Source organism: Euwallacea fornicatus, chromosome 35 (genome assembly GCF_040115645.1).
Source record: "Euwallacea fornicatus isolate EFF26 chromosome 35, ASM4011564v1, whole genome shotgun sequence".
In the NCBI taxonomy this organism is placed as follows: Eukaryota; Metazoa; Arthropoda; class Insecta; order Coleoptera; family Curculionidae; genus Euwallacea; species Euwallacea fornicatus.
This window is the reverse complement of record NC_089575.1, coordinates 693,186-714,903: the sequence shown is the minus strand read 5'-3', so window position 1 is coordinate 714,903 and position 21,718 is coordinate 693,186. Positions and strand designations below refer to the sequence as shown.

The 21,718-nt window shown below is 32.8% G+C and overlaps 1 protein-coding gene and 2 long non-coding RNA genes across 7 annotated transcripts in view; 1 reads left to right on the top strand and 2 right to left on the bottom strand.

The window, feature by feature from the left end:
- Positions 1-74: 74 nt before the first annotated feature.
- The window catches only part of LOC136348735 (high affinity cationic amino acid transporter 1-like), a 36,431-nt gene continuing 14,787 nt past the window's right edge, over positions 75-21,718 (top strand). For 2 of the 5 annotated variants that reach the window (XM_066299850.1, XM_066299849.1), the window contains exons 1-10: positions 106-247; positions 2,392-2,644; positions 12,882-13,010; positions 17,063-17,218; positions 17,544-17,648; positions 17,703-17,810; positions 17,879-18,057; positions 18,113-18,210; positions 18,269-18,408; positions 18,469-18,571. In XM_066299850.1, the coding sequence (XP_066155947.1) occupies positions 2,416-2,644; positions 12,882-13,010; positions 17,063-17,218; positions 17,544-17,648; positions 17,703-17,810; positions 17,879-18,057; positions 18,113-18,210; positions 18,269-18,408; positions 18,469-18,571 (1,247 nt within the window). In that variant the 5' untranslated portion in view covers positions 106-247; positions 2,392-2,415. Of the gene's footprint in view, positions 248-2,391; positions 2,645-12,881; positions 13,011-17,062; positions 17,219-17,543; positions 17,649-17,702; positions 17,811-17,878; positions 18,058-18,112; positions 18,211-18,268; positions 18,409-18,468; positions 18,572-21,718 lie in introns of all 5 variants that reach the window. The other 3 variants (XM_066299851.1, XM_066299852.1, XM_066299853.1) reach the window with 3 other exon arrangements.
- LOC136348754 (uncharacterized) lies at positions 2,936-21,014 on the bottom strand. The gene is made up of 3 exons (XR_010733715.1): positions 20,993-21,014; positions 3,806-3,900; positions 2,936-3,363 (listed from the first exon to the last, which is right to left on the bottom strand). It is a non-coding gene; the product is annotated as an uncharacterized lncRNA (long non-coding RNA).
- On the bottom strand, positions 16,011-16,823 carry LOC136348756 (uncharacterized). Its single transcript, XR_010733717.1, has 2 exons — positions 16,660-16,823; positions 16,011-16,282 (listed from the first exon to the last, which is right to left on the bottom strand). It is a non-coding gene; the product is annotated as an uncharacterized lncRNA (long non-coding RNA).

Here is a 21,718-nt window from a genome sequence, read left to right as displayed (position 1 = left end):
TCACTCCGATGTTGCAACATTTTCGCCATCGTCGCCTAGATCAACCCATACGATGTTCCAGATAAGTTTCGTTCACTCAATCTATTTCTTTCGTCCGTCCACCGTCGTTGTCAGTAATGATTTATGTGTTGTCCCTTGTATTGTTTACTTGATAAAAATTGTTATCAGTTATCAATAATAAATAAATGGGGCGTAAAAATTGTTATTAATATTAAAACGATTATTATCGCACAATTATCTTTTCTGGGTAAGTTCAGACATAATATTTTTATTTAGTTATGCGCCGTATAACTTTTATATTAAACAATTCACTTCAGTGTGTTAAAATTGTGTTGATGAAATTCAAATATTAACTCAAAGTTCAAACTAAGGAATTTCATATGCAGCCTGTAACTTAGATCATCGTAGGCATCCTCATAGATGTTTATCATTTTGGAAGCGAATCTCATGTCAGTCACTAAAAACTGTGCGACACCAATGGGTTTGAATCTCTAGAAGGTTTTAGGATCACTCACTCTAGAATTATTTGAAAATTTGAGCCTTTCATTGGAATAATTGTTAACAACCTCAGGTTACTCAACTCTAAGGATTTAAAAATATTTCTGTTTCATTTTCTGTTCTAATCGATTTTCACACGAACAGTAAACCAAATTTGTATCTACACTCACTTGGTTAATGGAGGACCAGTGGCACGTTTAATGGAGTAATTTTGTGATACATTGTTTTTGATTATGTATTACAAGCTAAATTGTTGAACTTTGTTTTTAATTTTTTTGGGTTTATGATAAGTGTGTTAGATATCTAGGTAAGACTTGTTAATACGTTTACAGGTGATTATGAATATACCCACTGATGTGTGGTACTTTCTATCTTTGTGCATAAAAGCAGTTGTGTCTGAAAGATTAATTTTATTATTATTATATTATTTTTCCTGAATCACACTAGGTGTGTACTTTATCATGAAATTTTATGATCAGGATTTCATGATCGGTTAGATAGCATATTTTAAGGAATGTTGCTTGTATAAACATACGTCCATACATATGTATGTATGCCCTAAAATTTCTAATTTCTTAATTATAGAGTGATGAAGTTAAAAAAACATTGATAAAGGCTCTCAAACTAAATTAAATACCCTAAAATGCTCTTATGTAGTGGTATAAGATAAGTAATAAGAAGTAAGAAAATTCGTCACTGAGGAAGATATGGCTATTAGGTGCTAACAAATAAATTTTAAAACATGAAGAGGATCACAGGATGGAACATAAATAGATCAAATATGCCTTTCAATATTTCTTTGTAACTGTAACCATTTCGCCAGACAATTGATTTTTGTGATATGAGTGAGTTGCATTTCTGCTATGAAAATTCATCCTGGGTATATCAGAGATATAGATCTTTTGTTTGAAACATCTAAAGATTTAAAAAATTAATTTAAAAATTTTACTGTTTCTGAGAGTTTTCCCCCATCTCTCAAAAATGAAAACAAATAGGATCTATGGTTTACACTTGTTGATTTTGCATTTTTTGCCTCAAAAAGTGTCATCTTTTTGTTTCACAATTAAAGCATATCATTTTTTCCTGCCACTAGATTTGCTAAAATTTCAATAAGCCTATATGAAGTAAGCCTAAATTAAATCCAAGTCATAAAAAAGGCAACACGTCTTAAATAATAACGTCAACGGTAACGTTTTATTTAATATTTGTTTCCACAGCAATTATAAGCAAAAGAACAATGTAAGTGTGAGGACATGTGGTCAACTTCCTCTTTAATTCGTTAGCTAGACAATGAGATATATAGGCCATTATTAACCTGTTTGACTGTTTTAGAAAAAATATAAAAAAATACACTTAACAGTCTTTTAAAGCTAGTAGTGGAAAACATAATATACACTCTATGATGAAAAGTATTTTTTGTCTTGAGCATTAACTAACTTTGGTTGAAGGTGGTCTTTGAGCCCCACAAAAAAGACAAATTGTTCAAATCGCACTATGTGTAAAGGATGCTATTTTTCTTAATATCATGTTTTATTTAGAATAAATGAAATAATTTTAATAAAAAAATCCTCTTCCAATCAATCAAAAGGAGTTTGCTTGTACAGTTCTCTATTTACTATACTCCCTATTCAGCAAATACGAATAAACAGCAAGGGTGCTCTTCACAACTGCAAAACTAACATGATGCATTTTGGAAACAACTGAGTTGAGGAACAAAATTACTATTTATGCGCGTCCTTTTTTTCTTACCCATGGATATAATCAAAATTATCATTTAACGGATTTCTAGATTCGTAGATAATATAAAAGCCACTTGGAAATCATTAGAAGCTCATCCCCACCTCATCTACTTCACGCGAACTTCATCTCCATATCCTTTATCACTTTTTGCAGATCCTTTCCATATTCCCATCAAAAATGGGTAGAATATGGAAGATCCTCACCCGAAAGAAAGTTATTGACCCAGTGACTGCAGAGGAAACTCGTTTAAGACGCAGTTTAAATGCCTTCGATTTGACAGCCCTGGGAGTTGGTAGCACACTCGGGGTCGGTGTATATGTCTTAGCAGGTCAGGTCGCCAAAGATATAGCTGGCCCATCCGTTATTTTAAGTTTTTTAATTGCTGCCATTGCGTCAGTGTTTGCAGGTAAGACTAATTTGTTAAATACAGGGTTCAGATCCGTAAGTTATTATTAAATCAAGAGGAGTGATTGAATTGGATGAATTTGCTGGTTGGCCCTTGGACATTATCGAAACGATCTCATTCGCCACTAAGTATTAAAATGAGCGAACAGTCTTTTGAGCGTTGGCAGGGCAATACTTCAATTGAATATATCGATGATATCTGAAGGAATTAAAGACACCGTGGCGTCATATCAAAAAGATTTTATTTCAGTAGTCTTAATTCAACTAAAAAAAAAAAAAATGCAGAGGGGGGTGTTTCTAGTTAGAGCGAAAGTATAGGGCGACTCTTATTTTAAACTGAACGTCTTGTATATTTTTGCACTTTTGGATTTGTTTGAAAGTTTTAAGTATGTTTTCTGTAGTATATTTCATTCCGATTTCCAACCATCTTTGAGATATTAACATTTAAATTATTATTCTTTTTGCATCTTGAAAATCCATAACTTCCACACGGAAGTAGTATATATTTTACATTATATCTTCACTTATTAAGACGAATAAAAAAATCAGTTATTTTGCTTCGCCCGATGAAATGTCCGGCGGGAGCCTCAGTGTGGAATCGGAATGAAGAGCTGTGAAGTTGGTAGTTCGGAGATCTCTGGAGGGAACCAACCCGACACCATGTGGGCAACTTAGCTCGCTTTATGTCAAGCCCACATTACTAGCAGATTCTGTAATCCTCTACAAAAAAATGATATTTTGTTTAAACCATCTATAGATTATTGCGTTTACAAGTACATAAAAAAACATAAACTTTTGGGCAACTGTTTTGAAAACCGCCAAAACATACATTCATATATAGTATTCTTAGTAAATTAAAAGTGATCTATCTGAATACTTTAGGTTTCAGTCTCATATTGAAAATATTTAAGTTGAATGGCCCCCATTGCTTTTAATATTTTATTTTCATGTGTATTTTAATTACAATTTTCCCACAATCACTTGACATTGTACATAATTGAAATTAATGGGACACGCCGTATAATATAAAGATCAAATGAGACAAATTGTTTTAAGTAGTTCATTTACTACGCATTAAAATCGTTTCTGTCTTTTTCAATCTCTTAGTATTATGAGCCATCAAAGAATTTCTTTTTGTCTGTGATAATTTTAAAATGTTTACTGAATGCTGCCGTACTGCTATCATCAAAATTCTTCGTCTTGTTAACGAGAGTGTTTCTCCCGTCTTCAATGCAGGTTAATGTTTGGTGGAAGTCTCTAGTACCGAAGAAAAAATTAGAAATTAAAGTTTAATCACTTTTAACAAAGTTAAAATGGGACCCAGTAAGAAGCTAATTGATAACGTGGATGAGCAATTAAGTATGCGCAAATAAGAGATACTTCTTTGTCAAAATATATAGGGTCCAAAAGTCCAAATACATTATGGATGGATTTTAACAATAATATTATCTGATCAAGTGTTGATGTCGTGAAATTGTAGCATTCGAATATTTTAGTTTTCTTCATTTCTGCAGCTTCCTGCTCTTGATTTCAATACTATTTTGACTTTTTTTTTGTTTTCTTATCGGTCGACACATGGCGCGTTATCAGGATAATTCTCAGCAAAAGGATAAAATTGTGAAAATGCGTGAAAACCGTTTTTGAGGAGGTCGATTTTTGATATAAAATTCAACCCCCAAAATTCACTCTTAACCGCGCCCAAGCAACTTCCCCGAAAATTTTAAATTGCACGAGGGGTCATATGACCCATCAAATTCCAGGTATTTATATCTTGTACACAACTGCGTTTTTATTTTGAGGCCTCGAGAGATTTGCAAGAAAAAAATTTAACTGAAATAAAAATGCTGATATTAAACAGAATTACGTTTAATTTAATGAGTTGCTCAAAATGTCCCTCATTCGCTTGAAAAAGATGATAAAGTATATCGTAAAACGCTGTTCCAGCATTAGCGAAGGCCTCAGGTGTAATTTATCGTCATTGCTTTGCGATTCTCTGGCACAATTCTTCTAATGTCTGAGGTTGTATAGCGTACATTGGCGATTTTAAATGGCCTCACAAGAGAAAGTCTAAAGGGGTTAGCTTAGGTGATCTGAGTGGCCTTTTGACGAGATCGCGTCTACTAATCCAATGTCCAGGAGCACGTTTATCCAAATATGAGTAGTAACAACACAGTGAGAGAGTGCACCACCGTCTCGAAAGGTTGATTAATTTAATATTAAATTACCGTAATTTTCTAAAAATTTATGTTATAGGTTCAGTAGTGTCCATCAACAATTCTGAATAATTGCTGTAATCGAGATTTGCTTGAATAAAAAATGGTCCGATAAGTTTGTCGCATAGAATTCTGGCGCAAACATTCAATTTTTGAGGAGTGTGTGTATGAAATTTTCTGATTAATTGAGGTTTAATGTCGCTACACCAACAAATGTGACTGTTCAGTGCACCATTAATCAAAAATGTACATTTACAACATGTGCATTCGTCCAAAAGACAAATGTTCTACAGTAGATATTAATTCTGATAAAGTTTCTTGGAAAAATATTCACAAAATTGAATTCAACAGTCAAAATCATCTTCATTTAACTCCTGTACAAGCGTCAACTTAAAGGGACGAAACTTGTGTTTTTTCAAAATTCGCTGAACACTGGAAGCAGATACACCAGAAATCTGAGACACTGCATTAATTGATTATGTGTTATCAATTTAGAAATGACCCATAATTTCCACTTCAACTGTTTCATTTCAACTGACCGGTTCAATTCGCGTTTCTTGTTTAAGAATGAACCTGCTGCAACAAGCTTATTCATGAGTCGTCTAACGTACTGATGGCTTCCATTTCTCTTAGGATGGGATGAATTGAAAATTTGTGCTGTGATTTTACCAGAATCATGACTTCGATACGCCATGCAACAATTTATACTTTTATTTTTGATACAATACATCACTTCAAGGACATTTTTACACCATTTAAGAAGAAACTGCTAACGGTTTAGTGGTGACAAGTGAAAAACAGCAGTAAATATGTTGGATTTCAAAAAGAACTGTAATTGCATTTTTTGTCGTTGCTTTTATCTAGTAAATTTCATTTCGCTATCAATAACAGCTACAACAAAAGTAACTAAAATCTTTATTCGTCAAGGGCCATCGACCAATTGGTTTTTCTTGCTCTTTTCATCATTAATCGAATACAAAAAATTTGATTTTATTTATTTATGGTTTTTATGGTTAATTTGAAATTAAAATGAACATAAGCGTTTTTATTTCAAATATATTTTTTCTTGTAGATTTCTCAGGGCATCGAAATAAAAAAAAAAACTGCAGTTGTTTACAAGACAAAAATAACTTTAGATCGATATCTCATATGTCTCCTTGTGCTATTTAAAATTTATGAGAGGGCTGAATTTGATATAAAAAATCCTCCTCTAAAAACGGTTTAGAAGGATTTTATACATTTTATTTATCTGAATTGTAAGAAAACGTTCCACTTGCGATTAGACGGGTGATGTGCTATTAGGATGACGGCTGTCCAGCCCATTTTTCTAAAGTGTCTCGTGAGGTTCTGTATAAAAATGTATCCAGATGGATGGATTGGACGAGGCAGTCCGATGAACTGGCCTCCTAGGTCGCCTGATCGGATCTCACTAGATTTTTTTCTCTAGGGTTTTTTTAAAGGACAAAGTTTATGCAGAAGTACTAACAACTGCAGACGACATGAAAAAGAACATTGAAAATGCGTGTCAATTGATAAACGGGGAGACGTTACGCAAAGTAAACAATCCTGTTCGAATAAGAGTTGAGACGTGTTTGGAGCAGAAAGAGCATTCGTTTGAACATTTATTTCCAGAAGTTTGTCAAATCAGGATTTTAAATTAATTTGCCAATTAAAAAAAAATCATAGAAATAATTTTTGTTGATTAGACAGAATTGTTATGAGTTTTGAACAGAATTTGCATTGCAAAACTTTTCTACAAAAAACAATACAATAATTTCGAGGATCTCAAAAACTGGACTAAAACCAGGGATAACTCTGTAGCAAGACGTCTAATAAAAAAATTGTTTAAATAAAAGATATTCTTTTTTTAAAGGTCTACGAGGATCTGTAAAAATGATACGGGGTTGTCATTTGGCAAAAAAATTGCTCTTGAAATGACCTGAAAGTGATGTTTTGGCTAAAAGTCACTATCTTCAAGACATGTTTCGCTCTTTACCGGGGAACTTTTATTTTATTTTTTTATATAACGTACCGTTTTTGAATAATATTCAATCACCTCTTTAAATGGGACATTCTGGATTTTATTGGATTATACAAGATATGCGTGTCTGTTGTACCAGGACCTATAACCTATAGTGGGTCGTCATTTTGGTGACAACAGCCATAACGGTACAATGTTGTGTATGCACTTTCTGGTACGGTAACAAATATGTTGATAAAAGAGAGCGGTTTGCCAAAAATGGGTTGATTGGAAAAAGTGCTTTGTTTCGGTCGCGGACATTGTAAAACTTGAATGAAAAAAATAATTACTTAATAAATCAAACACTACCTGTAATAAACTACAATATTCTATTAATTTCATATCGTGGGGCCAAACTAAATTTAAATAAATTTTGTTAGGAATATTTAATTTTTTATAACATGGGACTCGTGCATTTTCTCATCATTCGCCGATGATGATAAGTTGTCTTCTTCCAGAAATATGGTCAACGTCAAAACACATTTTTTTTTAAATTTCCAATTAATCGTCTTTATTTTCTCAAAAAGAAATTTAATTATCTTCACGTTTTGACACCAAAGTTTACACGATCCGTTAAAAATGAAAGACATGGTTGTCTAAAATCACAAAAAAATTATCCTACATGGAGCAAATTTTCTGCCGGAACTAAACATATTTAAAATACTGGAAGTCCCATTTAGAAGTCATAAGTAAGAGCAACAATTTCTAGTAAACAATAGAAAAAAAAACAAACAAGGTGGAATAGAAACGAAATAAAACAACATTTGTTACGAAAAAATTATTTTATATTGTAATAAAAACTTGTAATTTGCATATAAAAATACACTATCTCGAATTAACATCCCTTCCATTGTCATTCAGCATACATTTTTGTTGATTCGTTTAACTTCAATACCTCCCTGCTTGATACAATTTGCTTTTCATTTTATTATTATTTTTTTATTATTCGGAAAATTTATCCTTGGCATACCTTTTAGAATGCCTGACATAATTTCTAATTTATTTTAGTGAAAAAAAAATTATTATATTCAAAGTTCACTAGCATCACTTTAGTGTAATTGGTATACGCGTTCCATTGTAATAAAGTAATAAACTGATAAAGGATCTAATTAATTTCTGGGTAAATGTCGTTAGTCACAATTAATACGGTTTTGTCACGATGACGTGATTTATTCAGATCTTACTCACTTTATACTTTGTAGGATTATACACATCTTCTAACTTACATCGATTTTTTGCAAGTTTTTTTAATAGAGAACACGCACATTATTGTATTGTGCAAAATTAATATCATCTAAAGTTCTTATTTACAAACTTAGTAATATATTTTTTGTAAATTTATTTTACGATGTTTATGGAAAGGGTTCTCCCAAAAATTCTAGCTAACGTAGCTAATGAAATAAGCTGTATACAGGGTGTCCCAGATCAAAGTGCAAATATTTTAACTATGATTACTACTAATAAAATTAACAAACACGTATTTTTTCTTTTTGTCCAAAAGTCTGTCGTTTAAGTTCTAGGGATCTTTGAATATGGGGCCCCATTTGGATAAAATAATTTATGTTGGAGAGCCCTTCAACGGATTCTTATGAAATTTGGTGTGCAAACAATTTTCGATCGTAGCAATTCGCAAGTAAAGAAACGAAATATACGGATTTGCCATAACATAAATATAAGGGCCGGACTATGAATGTAGCGGCTCGTATTTATTTAACTGTTAAATATTTCGATCAAATGATTACATTACTTGATTATATTTTTAATTAAATTTTTTTTTGCCTCTTGGAGATTTTTCGCAAAATGCCTCGTTTTCTCGTAGTAGCAGTTCCAAATTTTACGTCTTTTTTATTGCAGGAATTTGTTGTTATTAAATAGGCCACGGCTCGAATAGCCATATCATTCTTCTTGTCAAAACAATCATTCTGATTGCCATTTTCTGGCATATTGTGGTCAACTAGCAGTAGATATTACTCGTTAATGCTATTATTGTCATATTTGATTACAAAATAACATAAACATTAATTTTTATTTGTTTTATGATGGCTCTTCCGTTTAGCAATTCCGAGTATGTCGATATTCACCTGATTTATGGTGAGTGCAGACAAAATGCTCATGGGGCTAGAGTACTCTATCATCAGCGATTTCCTAATCGACGACTTCCAAATGCAAGAACGTTTACAAATGTTCGTATCAGGTTGAGGGAATTTGGTTGCTTCGCTCCTCAATGAGGAGAAAATCATAATATTAAGCATTATGGGGTAGACGACGAGCAAGAAATAATAAATTATTTTTTGGATAATAAAATTAGTAATTTAAGAAATGCTGAGCATGACTTAATGATCCCAAAAAGTAGTATTCAAAGAATTTTATGTCAAGAAAATTATCACCCTTATTATTTAAAAAGAGCTCAGGAATTTGTAGTCACTTTGAATAATTTTTATAGTGTACAATTTCATTCTTCTTTGTTATTTTGTTTCAAATAATTCAATAAATAACTTTAGGCAGACACGGTCTTATCCGAGGAAGATAAGTAAGAATTGCTTTAAACTTACTATGGGAAAACGACGCATTCTGCGAAAAATCTCCAAGAGGCGAAACAATTTCTAAATGGAAAGTATAATCAAGTAATGTAATCACTTGATCGAAATATTTAACAATTAAATAAATACGGGCCCCTATATTCATAGTCCGGCCCTTATATTTATGTTATGGCAAAGCTGTATATTTCGTTTCTGTATTTGCGAATTGCTACGATTGAAAATTGTTTGTACACCAAATTTTATAACAATCCGTTGACGAGCTCTTTCAACATGAATCATTTCATCCAAATGGGGCCCGACATTCAAAGAGCCCTAGAACTTAAATGACAGACTTTTAGACAAAAATAAAAAATACGTGTTTGTTAATCTCAATAGTAGAAACCATGGCTAAAATATTTGCACTTTGATCTGGAACACCCTGTATAGTATACGTAGCATTTTATCGAAAAGTACGCAATTGATTAGATTTCCAAGCACGTGAGTTTTAATCATTCATTTAAGATTTTGTATGACCATTATTGGGCAGGAGTAAGGTGACTTTGAACAATTAAACTAATTGAATTTTTTTTTCTTACAGTTTGCATAGATTAATCATCGATAATTGTTCGTTGTATTTAATGACCCCAATGTTAGTAGCTAAATTTTAATTCATGGCATTAATTCCCCACAGCAATGCCGGAATCTTTCATCATTACACCTGTTGGTTGCACTCTGTAGATATTGATCATATATTTTATTTTATGAAACGTTAGAGGATTTTCTTTGTCCCGATATTTTGCGATAAACCTGTAAACCGATCCATGAAATTTCCATGTCGGATGATTAAAATCGTACTTATAATCTCACTAAATAGGAATTTGGAGTATTAAAAACAAATTTCGAAATCTTTGCAGATACGGCACCGAACTTCAATTATTTAGCTATAAGAAAATATACTGGATGTAAATTTAAACTGAGTAAAATTTCAATTTCTGTAGTTGAATATTTGCAAAGTTTGGATGAGAAACGCAGTGTTGCCATCATCAGGTTCTTGCATGCTGCCAAACTTGGATTTGTCGCCTAAAGCGCATTTATATCGTATTAAAAAAAAACTTCTTGCCCCACGTTCACTTGTAAACACACTAATACAGGGTGTTCTCAAAAAACTGGCTACTTCAGGTGTTAACTTTAAAATTTCAAGTGGAACGCCACATTTTTTCATATTTTTTAATGGAAAATATTTTTCTGAATTTAACGATGTATGACAAGTTAATGTTAAAACAATTTTTAACAGAAAAATATTTAAACAATTCGAACAATATGAATTATATGGCCGTCTGTATTATAAATTTGGACATTATGCACCCATCTGCATCGTTATGGAGCCATCTGCATTATTCTGTGATCATTTGAATTTCATTTTGTCATTTTAGTGCATCATCTTGTACAAAGACGCCAGATACCATGACTAACTGGCGTCCATATGATATGCAGCGAGAAGGGACAAGATAAGGCCGCCCTTAACTATTAGAACCACATCGTTCTCCCTCATAATATTCGGTGAGCAGTTGTGCTGCAAGTTTAATTGTTATAAATTAATTCTTCAGTGCAATAAAAATATTTATTAGCGTTGTTATTGGCGACAATTATCAAGTGCCAATTTGAATAAATATGTTGTTAAATGGAGAAGAAAAATCCCATTTGTAACGTTCCAGCCACTGTATTAGTATCCAAAAAAATAAAGCTTTTCACTTTTTTCAGTGTAAAATTACTTTAACATTAATTTGTCATATATTATTAGATTCAGAAGAATATTTTTTTGGGAACTAATTTACAATAATTACAATTGCAACGTAATTGCTCACAGAAAATAATGATGAAGAACGATGTGGTTCCAATAGTCAAGGGAGGTCCCCCCTAAACCCCCCCCTTGGTCCTTCTTGCTATGTATCACATGGCCTGCCCATGGCGCCGGGCGTCTTTGAACAAGATGATACAATAGGGTGATATGGAATGGAGTGCATATGACCACAGAATGACGCAGATGGCCTCATATTGATAAAGATGGTTACATAACTCATAATGTTGAAATTTAGGTTGTAGGTGGCTACATATGTAACGCATATTGTCCAATTTTTTTGTCAGTTAAAAATTATTTTAACATTAACTTGTCATATACAGGGTGTCTCTAAAAGGTCTGTACAAAATTCTACCACAGATTTCTGAGGACAAAACTTTAAAACTTTAAGCTTCAAATATCTCAAGAAGGAAGCCTCGTAGAGATTTTTAACAAGAGACCTTTTTTTCTTAAAAAATGTAGTTTAGTCATAAATAAATTTTATACCGGGTGATGAAAAAGTTATGCTCTTTTAAAGAGGGTTCATCGAGCCCTGACAACGCCCTCTACATTGTGCATCGAAAATGTAAACGGATTCTGATTTCTTATCCCCAAAAACCGCCCGATACGACATTTTGTGTAGATAGCAGCATTACCAACGAAGAAATTTATTTTTTTGCTTTTTTTTGTTTTCACTTTGACGCCCTGTATTTCGAAAACCGTCCACTTTTGGACTAAGGTAAATTGGGTTAAATCGTCATGTTTTGACCTCAGAAATCTGTGGTAGAATTTTGTACAGACCTTTTAGAGACACCCTGTATATCATCAAATTCAGAAAAATATTCTCTATCAAAAAATGTCAAAGAAATTGGAGTTTTATTTAAAATTTTGAAGTTGACACCCGAAGGAGAAGTTGAGGTAAAAAAAATATCTTTAACGTTGCTTGGTAGACTGAAAAATATCATTTTATTTTATTTTTAGTTCATCAAAATCCCTTCGTAAATAAACCGAGTTATTGCTTCGTCCGGTTTTTCGGACACTCTGTATTTAATTAAATTGAAAGACAGTATATGTACAGTGCGAAATTAACACACACGCGGTCATCGGAAAAATATTGTACTCTTCAGCGGACACGGTTGTTTATTGACCATCGCTTCGCGTCGTTCGCCGAACTACATCAGTATGAATTAAATTTTAATTTTTAACACTTGGCAAGTAATAGTTATTTACGTGACAAGTCCACTAGGTAGGTGACTTGTTACAGTACGAGTTTGTTATAACTTCCAATGTTATAAGTTCGTTAAGGTGAATATTTTGCTCAAGGGATCTCAAGCTTAAATACATGTGGTTTCGAGTGTGTGTCCATGGAATATGTTGTAAAGCTTAATAATATGCATATCTGACGCAGTTTGAAATACCCGTATATTATCTGGTTGTATTTCTAATAATGGTTTCTGTGAGGTTAACCCCGTGCGTTAAATTTAATTAACGCTTCATATATGCATGTGTATAGTTGAGCTATTCAAGTATAAATCGTTGTTGGTGGAAATGCTGGGTTTCAGTGTTGATATGTACGGATTATTATTATTCCCATTGCACATATCTAAAACAATATTATAAACGAGGGAATATATTATGTATGCTTTTAGGATTGTGTTATGCAGAATTCGGAGCAAGAGCACCCCGGGCTGGCTCAGCTTACATTTACAGTTATGTCTGTGTGGGCGAGTTTGTTGCATTCGTAATAGGATGGAACCTAATCTTGGAATACGTGATCGGTAAGACCCATTCATTTATAAGCATTTACGATAGAAAACCGGAAAGTAGTGTTTTACAAGGCCAGCCAAGTGGATTAAGCCGTGGGCAAGGTCTGGAAACTTGGAGAGCCTTGTTAAAAACAAATTGGTGTTGCATACAAATTTTTTGGACCTTAGCTAATACTTTATTGACTTTCTATATAAAGAGTAGTCAGTTCATCTTGAGACACTCTAAATTCTCAACAACGGTGCATTTTTGAATCAAACGTTCAATTTAGGGTTGTTAAGTGTTAAGGAGGTGACAAAATAGCAATTTTCATATTTTATTTAAACACAGTTTTCCAGGTTATTTGCAGGTGGGTAACCTCTAATTTTTTCATAGCAATATATCGTTTTTATTACAAATTCATACGCTTCTGGCAGAGACAAACAACTTTTCCTTGAAACATTTTTTTATGCAAGTGCAAGTTAAGCAAGTTTGGGCATTACCTAAAAAAATTAAACATGTATTCAATAATAATTTTTTTTATTATGGACATTGATAGTCGATCGGAGTTTATTTTCATTTTTTGAATTGGTATAAGTTTTTATAATTTTAAGTTGGTCTTTTTTAAGATCACAATTTATACGGAGTTTCAGTTTAATGTCCATTATATCTTGTGGCTAATATAAAACGTCTTTCTATTGCAGAAAAAGCTGAAATGGAATTTCTGTACAGTAAATACAGGAGAAGTATATTACGGATGCTGTTGCATTGTATGATGAAAGTTTTCCCGATAGAAATGCTACAATGACTCCCTAAACTATTTAGACACTTACCCTTATAATCTTCTTTCGTGTGTAGTAATAATAAAAACGAACAATTGTGAATTGGGACTTTGGTATATGTTTGGTATTAGTTTTTGCTTACTAACAATGCAAAAATATATTTATAATTTAGTGTCAAAATATACAAAAACTGAAATATCTTCACAAACAGGTCGTTTTTGGGGTCTTAAAAATATTCGGACCTATTTAGTAGATCGTAGTTTTGTCTATAAGAGCGCGTCTTGTGTTGGATCTAATGTTCCGCATTATTAGTAAGAAAAAATTAACACGAAACATATACCAAAGTCCCGTTTCCTAGTTGTTTATGTTTATTATCACTATACACAGAAGAAGATTTTACGTGTAACTATCCGAATATATTAGGGAGTCAATGTATATCAAATGCGTCCTTTTATAGTGTTGTAAGTGAATTCAAAGACAGTGGAAGTGTATGGTCTCCTAAGGAAGCTATGACAACGTATGCTAACTGATATAGATAATAGTTTCCGTATTAGCGGCAGTTGCTGCAGATTGTCATATTCCCCACGGAAACTTTCTCGAGACTCTAGTATTTCCAAAAATAGTATTTTAACAATACTGAAGCGACATAAATTTTACCCGTTTTTGCATGCAAGAACTTCTTGGTGATGATTTTCAAAATCAAGTGATATTTTCTTAATGGACAAGTAATAAAATTGAAATTAATAATTTTTTTCCTAAAAGTTCTATTTTCTGATGCATCCAGTTTTACAAATCACTGACAGATAAACCGTGATAATATGCATTATTGGAATGTTGAAAATCCACTCTGTTTGAGAGAAGTGGAAAATCCGCGCTCTTGGTAAACAAATATATGGTGTGGAATTATCGGAAATAAATTGATTGGCTCATATTTAATTGACGAAGTATTGAACGGGCGAAAATATCGAGAATTTCTGGACATCTTCCAGTTCTACTTAAAGACGCGACACTTGAACAAAGTCTAAACATCTGAAATCAACGTGACGACTGTTCCGCCCACAATATCAAAATTTCCGGTGAAGCATTAAATCAAGATTTTGCTTATCGATGGATTAATTGAGGTGGTTCTGTTTGATCTGCTAGATCACCTGTTTGAACGGGCCTTGATTTTTTATAGGGATGCTTCACAGACAAAGTTTATCAGGAAATCCAACTATATCGGAAAACGTGAGAGAACGCATTACAAATGCTTGTGGCACTGTTAATAAAGAAACTCTTTTGGAATATAGTGGATCATTTGGAAGGAAAATTAACAAGTGTATTGAAGTTGAGGCTAATCATTTTGACCACTTTATAATAAACATTTTGCCATTATTCATTTTGTTTTTTTGATAAAAACAGATAAATGAAAACTTAAATTTTAGATGTTTCACCTTATATCTGTTTAATTTGTGCCTGTATAAAAAATAGTTTAAGTGAAATTTGTTTGTCTCTGTCAAATTTATTTGAATTTGTAATAAAAACGATGCATTTTCATTAAAAAACCTAGAAATAAGCTAGAAAGAAAACGCTGTTTAAATATAAAAATAAATTTGCTATTTTGTCACCCCTTTAGCTGTAAGTAACTCTAAATTGAACGTTCAATTAAAAAATGTGCAGCTGTTGAGAATTTAGAGTGCCTCAACATAAATCGATAATCCTGTGTTAGTTAATGATATATAGATAATTATAAAAAGTAATAATAATTTGGTAATAGATTACAGCACAATGTTATAGAAATGTTGTCAAAGACTCGACCTTTGCCAATTATTATTTAACAGACACTTTAACCGGTACTCAAAATAGCAGGAATCGGCAAATAATTTTCTCGATTCCTTAAATCAAATTTCTGGCTATGCTTAATAAAAAGTTAGAAAGTTAATACCATTAGCTGATTATAAAAGATATAGTAAACATTATCTTATTAAATAGTATGTTGATTTTCAAATGCTAGTAATTGGATGCTACTAAACCCATCGTAAGTCGTTTTCTGCTGCTTTTAAGTTATAATGTAAGTGTCAGTTTAAAGCAAATAGTTCATACATAGATACATGTATTACACCCGTATGGGATATTTCGTTATAATTGCACCTTAATAGAGTTTTTATTTGATTAATAATTTTCTGAAAAATACAGTTGACTTAGAAGTTTCCAATGTAAATTCCTTATCTGGATCGATACAAACGTGTCATTAGAAATGAAACATGGCCGATCTTTTAAATCTTATGATTTAATTATGTTTAAAAAGGATTATTCACATGATGTAATTTATAAAGAGCTGTGAAACGACGTGCAAAAGTTTTAGAAGCAAACATCGCAAAAATATATGTGGATTTAGGTATATAATCTTGATAAAAACTGGTGCATCAATCCGTCGTTTAAATAAAGTCAGAATCCTTTGATTTCTCCTCACTTCATGCCATTAGTTCTTCAATTTTCTTTGGTCATTAGTTTTTTTCGGGCAAGCAAAAGGTGCTCGTGTTTTCCTAAAAAAAAATTTTCTCGTTTTTCCAGAATCCTCCCTTACCGATGCAGTTTTCGGTTATTATTTTAAAAAATATTAATGTCAGTTTAATTAAGAATTTTTAAGAAATTTTATCCAAATCTACAGTAGTTCAGCTAGTGCTCGGAAAGCATTCGCTTTAATATAAGGGTTACGGGAAAAATATTTTATTTATCCAGAAAATTTATCTATCTCAGGTTTTATGATTAAGACTTATCTTTGATCATAAAGTTGATATCAGTAATATATCTTTAATTTATGTTCATAGCTCAAATGAAATCGACTCAACAATAATAAATTGCAAAAACTAAGTCTAGTTTCAGGTATAATTTTGATTTATACTTGTCTACTACATCTTACTTAGATACTAATTTTTGTTTTTCTAATCTGTATTTGTGAATATCGGATAGTTGGGGCTTGATACCTCTGCCCTGTTGTACTATCGTTTGTTGTCAATGTCAAATATTTGATCGATGTCATTGATTGTCAAAGTAGAATAGTACAGGTTATCTTATGCTGCTGAATTTTCCGTCGATTTGTGGTCGAAATGGCGACTGAAGTTTCTGATAGAGTATCTTAACTTGCAAGGCATTTTGGCAAATTTGATAGCTTCAGGTTTTCAATTAACATAGACGTTATACAGACACTAATGTGACATAAATTCATTCTTTATGTGTAACCAGAATATATGAGAGCCAAGTTTAAAAAATTCTTCATTAAATAACTCGGTCTTATATTATTTCTAAACTGTTGTCTGTTTCAGGGTCTGCAAGTGTGGCACGAGGTTTAAGCCTGTATCTAGATACCCTACTAAACAACACACTTCAAAACACCTTCCGGACGATTGCTCCAATTAATGTTACCTATCTTGCAACCTATTTTGATTTCTTCTCCTTTGGTATCTCGATATTACTAGCCAGTGAGTAAAAAGTTCATATGCCAGGTGTCCGTTTCTGCAGCTCAACCATGGAGAATTAGTTAACCATAAAAGATACGAGGTTGGTTATATTGGGGCAAAATTGGGCAATTTGGAGTTCAAGAATCTGCTGTTTCAAAATTTGAAAAATTTTGAATGAAATTTTTCAAATTTTGAAACAACAGATTCTATTTTTGAACGCCATACTACACAACTTTGTCTTCATTTAGCCGTCTTCATATCTTTTATGATTATCGAGATCCTCATATTTGAACCCCACAAATGGACAAGCTGAACATAACCAAAACTTAACCATTGTTTCTTTCAGTTTGTTTAGCATTTGGTCTTAGAGAAAGCAGCAAAGCCAATAATATTATAACTTGCTTAAATATTGGAGTGGTTATATTTATAATAATCGCTGGTGCGCTTCATGGTGGGAAAAAATCACTTTTCCTTAACGTTGAAATAATTCTGTTATTTTTTTTAGCAAATCCCGCCAACTGGCATATAACCACTAATAATACAAATTATACTAACTCTACCATAATAGGAGATGGGGGATTTTTTCCTTGGGGTGTTCAAGGAATGATTAAAGGTGGGTAATTATTTTTTGCTCCGCTGACAAACTAAAACAAAGAAACACAAATTATTATTTTTTTTAAGGAGCTGCGACTTGTTTTTACGGTTTTGTGGGTTTCGACTGCATAGCAACTACAGGGGAAGAGGTAAAAAATCCTCGTAAATCCATCCCACTATCGATTGTCGTATCACTATCAATAATTTTTTTGGCATATTTCGGAGTGGCGACCGTTTTAACGCTGATGGTTCCGTACTATCTACAGGTATTTGGGTATTTTTAATTATGTATCTTCATGGTATAATATTCAATATGTTTAGGATTACAATGCTCCGATCCCCAAAGCGTTTGAAACTATAGGTTGGGACTGGGCTAAGTGGATAGTAGCAATTGGTGCTCTCTTTGGACTCTGTGCTAGGTAATTCTTATTTTCCCCAAACATTTTAGTAGTGAACTGGTACGAATTAAATTCTTAGTTTGTTTGGAGCAATGTTTCCATTGCCAAGAATAATATACGCTATGGGTTCGGACGGCTTGGTATTCAGGTTTTTGGCCAAAGTACACCCAAGATTTCAATCACCTGTAGTGGGAACGCTCTTAGCTGGTTTGTTGACAGGTAAGGCAAATTGAAGTTTTTGCAGATGTGTTCCTCATCTGTTACTCCTAATGTCTAAAGGTTTGATGGCCGCGCTTTTTGACTTATCACAACTTGTGAATATGATGTCTATAGGCACTTTGCAGGCTTATACAATAGTAGCAGCCAGTGTGCTTTTATTAAGGTAAGTCGTTGTTCTTATTACGAAATAATTACATAGCTTCCGAGGAGATTTTTATTTCTTGCCATTTCCTTTCAAATTTTTGTGCAAGGTGAGTCAATGTTAAGGAAAAGTAGGTTACCTAAATACGTGTAACAACTTCAAAATGATAATAAGTATCTAGTTTTGCCTTCCCAGCAAACATCGTCCAAGCTATGTACGATTAGAACTCGGCGTGAAAAAACTACGGCGCTGCGGCCTCTGGAGGCAACATTTTATTTTTTTGTGGCGGCATGTGAACCGAATATATCTGCACGGCATTTAGACGGCTTACTTCTTCTGATAAAGTGGTAAAAGATAACCGCTAGCAACTGCAAAGGCGAATAAATTTATCTATAGTTTGTAGTTTGGATTTTTGCGTGTGTATCGAATTAGGTGGCACGTACATGTAAAGGATATATGTGGAAATGTAGTATTCAAATAACAAAAACAGAGATATAATATGATTGTATTTTACAGAGTAAACTGATGGGTCATCATCGATAATGGGAGTGTATACGGGTTAAATAAAGACGGTGAAATGAATGTATCTCTTTGAGTTGGTTATTTGTTACAATTGGAGCATGATCGAATGTATGACAATATACGGTGTGTTCATTTGAAAATTTACCTTTCCAAATGTCGTAAAAATGGAAATACGTATAAAAGTTCTGACTAGGGTGGCCATTCAGCTTGCGAGGGGAACGCTTGACATCTGTTTAAACCTAATAGTCATTTCTTGTCACCCTGCTTCCACCACTTGACAGTTTTAAATGGCACCTCCCAGCGAGTTGCACCTTATATTAAAAGTAATTGAAAGTAGAAAATATCTGTGCATTAAGAAATTCAATTTGCCAAAGCGTTTTCGGAAAATCAAGGAAAAACTGATACCACGATTTCAAATACACGCAATAAATTTTCGAACTTCTCAGATTTTTTACTATTTTTTTCTGTTGATGAAGTAAGTAATTAATTATTTTTCATCATATGGGACACATTCCATTCATCATTTAGGACAGAAACTCATTTTACACATATTTCGCTATTTAGTATTTGTTAAATGGTGTTTGATAGTGTGAAATTAGCAACTCGATTAACATGGTGTATTCTGTAAAAAAGTAGAAATTGTTTTAATGTATGGTGCAAATGACCAATATCCCCTCAACAGACTGCTAGGATTTTCATCGAGAAATATCTTTAAAAAATATTTGTCAAGTCCACGAGAAGCAACTTTTAGAAAAAATTAAAACGGAATCAAACTAAATTGTTGAATGAGGTTGCCACAATTGCAGTGTTGTGGCAATTTGTGACTGAACCAACTACATCAATTAGAAAAGTGTCTCGACAAATAGGAATTTCAATCGGTTCTATTGCAAAAGTGACAAATATATGTAAATGCCATTCGTACAAAATACAAATTCATCAGGCACTGGTTGAGTATAATCCCGATCTCAGAATTGAATTTTGTGAAAGCATAGCAGCACTAAATACCATTATTCCAAATCTTGTTGAAAAATATAAATTTTTGCGGTGAGTCCATATTTTATTCAAGTGGTTGTGTTAACAAGCATTATTACCGTTATTGGTGCAACAAGAATCATCATGTTTTTCAGGAACGCAATACCCAGTCCCCTTGAAAAGTTAATGTATGGATTATATTATATATTATTTAAATATATCTCCCATTATTATATATACAGGGTGTTAGTGCAATAACGTTCGTAAATTTAATCAACTATAGAGAACATAATTTTAGACAAAAAAAATCCGTACAACAGGTGTCCTAAACCCAACCATTTCCCGGGAAAACAGATCGGAAATTATGTTATTCTCTTCGAAATTAGCAACGTCACATCGTACAGTTATATGACCACCTTATAGAAGGCCCATTATTCAGAAGCACAACACGCGCCACCCGTGCCTATGTAATAACACGAGCCATACGTGTTGTGCAGACTTAGCACTATTTTTTATATAAATAATTGTGTCACTTAAGATAGCAAGTAGTCTTCAAGTATCTTCCCGTGTATCAATCCTTATACAGTATTAAGTGTCAACACGTCTTTTGCAAATAAAATAAATATATTAAAAAAATTTTTTTTGAACTTACATTAAGTCCTAAACGTAACTGTACCTCTAAAATCGTGTGTTTGTTTATTTTGATACCAAACAGCGACAAAAACTATGTGTTTACGCACGACTTTTCTCTTTCTGTTCCCTGGCTATGTATTTACATAGGTATTTTGTTAAAGTACTAAGGGACTAATTAAAAATACTTCAAATAATTCTTCATTAGTTAGATGAAACTACTTCCCTTAGTTATTATTGTCAATTGTTAATAGTACTGTTGGAAATTACGAGGATATTTAGAGGAAATTGGGATTAACAAAACAAGAATGCACTAACCGACTTTGCCTATAAACGGCACAAACACTACTGCGGTACGAGCATCACGAAAGATTACAAGAAATATTTCCCTTTTTATACACACCTGAATCAGCTCGATGCGTACACAATATGAGTCAACAATGCGGAAATTATTATTGATCTATTACTATTTAGATTTTAGTTTTGTACATAGATTTGTAATTTAACAAATCCAACAAGTACCTACCTATGTATGTGCATATGTAGTAGCATCACGCTAGTACCTTTTCACCACATTCACTTCATAACTTCATTATTATTGGGTTTTTAAATTAAGTGTTCAAAATGTCCACCATTTGAATATATACAAACTTGACACCGTTTTAGCCAATTTTCCCGTACACTTTGAAAAATCCCTGAAATATTCCTGATATGATCGGCAGCATCGAAAATGCGTCGTCGCAAATGATTTTCATCCCTTATTTCGGCAGCGCAAATCAAATTTTTCATAAAACCCCAAAAGAAAAAATCTAGAGGATTAAGATCCGGAGATCTGGCAGGCCAACGATTGGGACAATTTCTTCCTATTCAACTGTTTCCATAGTTCTTATTTAAGCGCTCGACAACTGGACGGCTTATGTGTGCTGGAGGTCCATCATGTAAATACCACATAATCGCACGCAATTGAAGAGGCACATTTTCTAATAAATTTGGCAAATTATTGGTTAAAAAATTTAAATAGTGTTGTCCATTTAATTTTTGAGG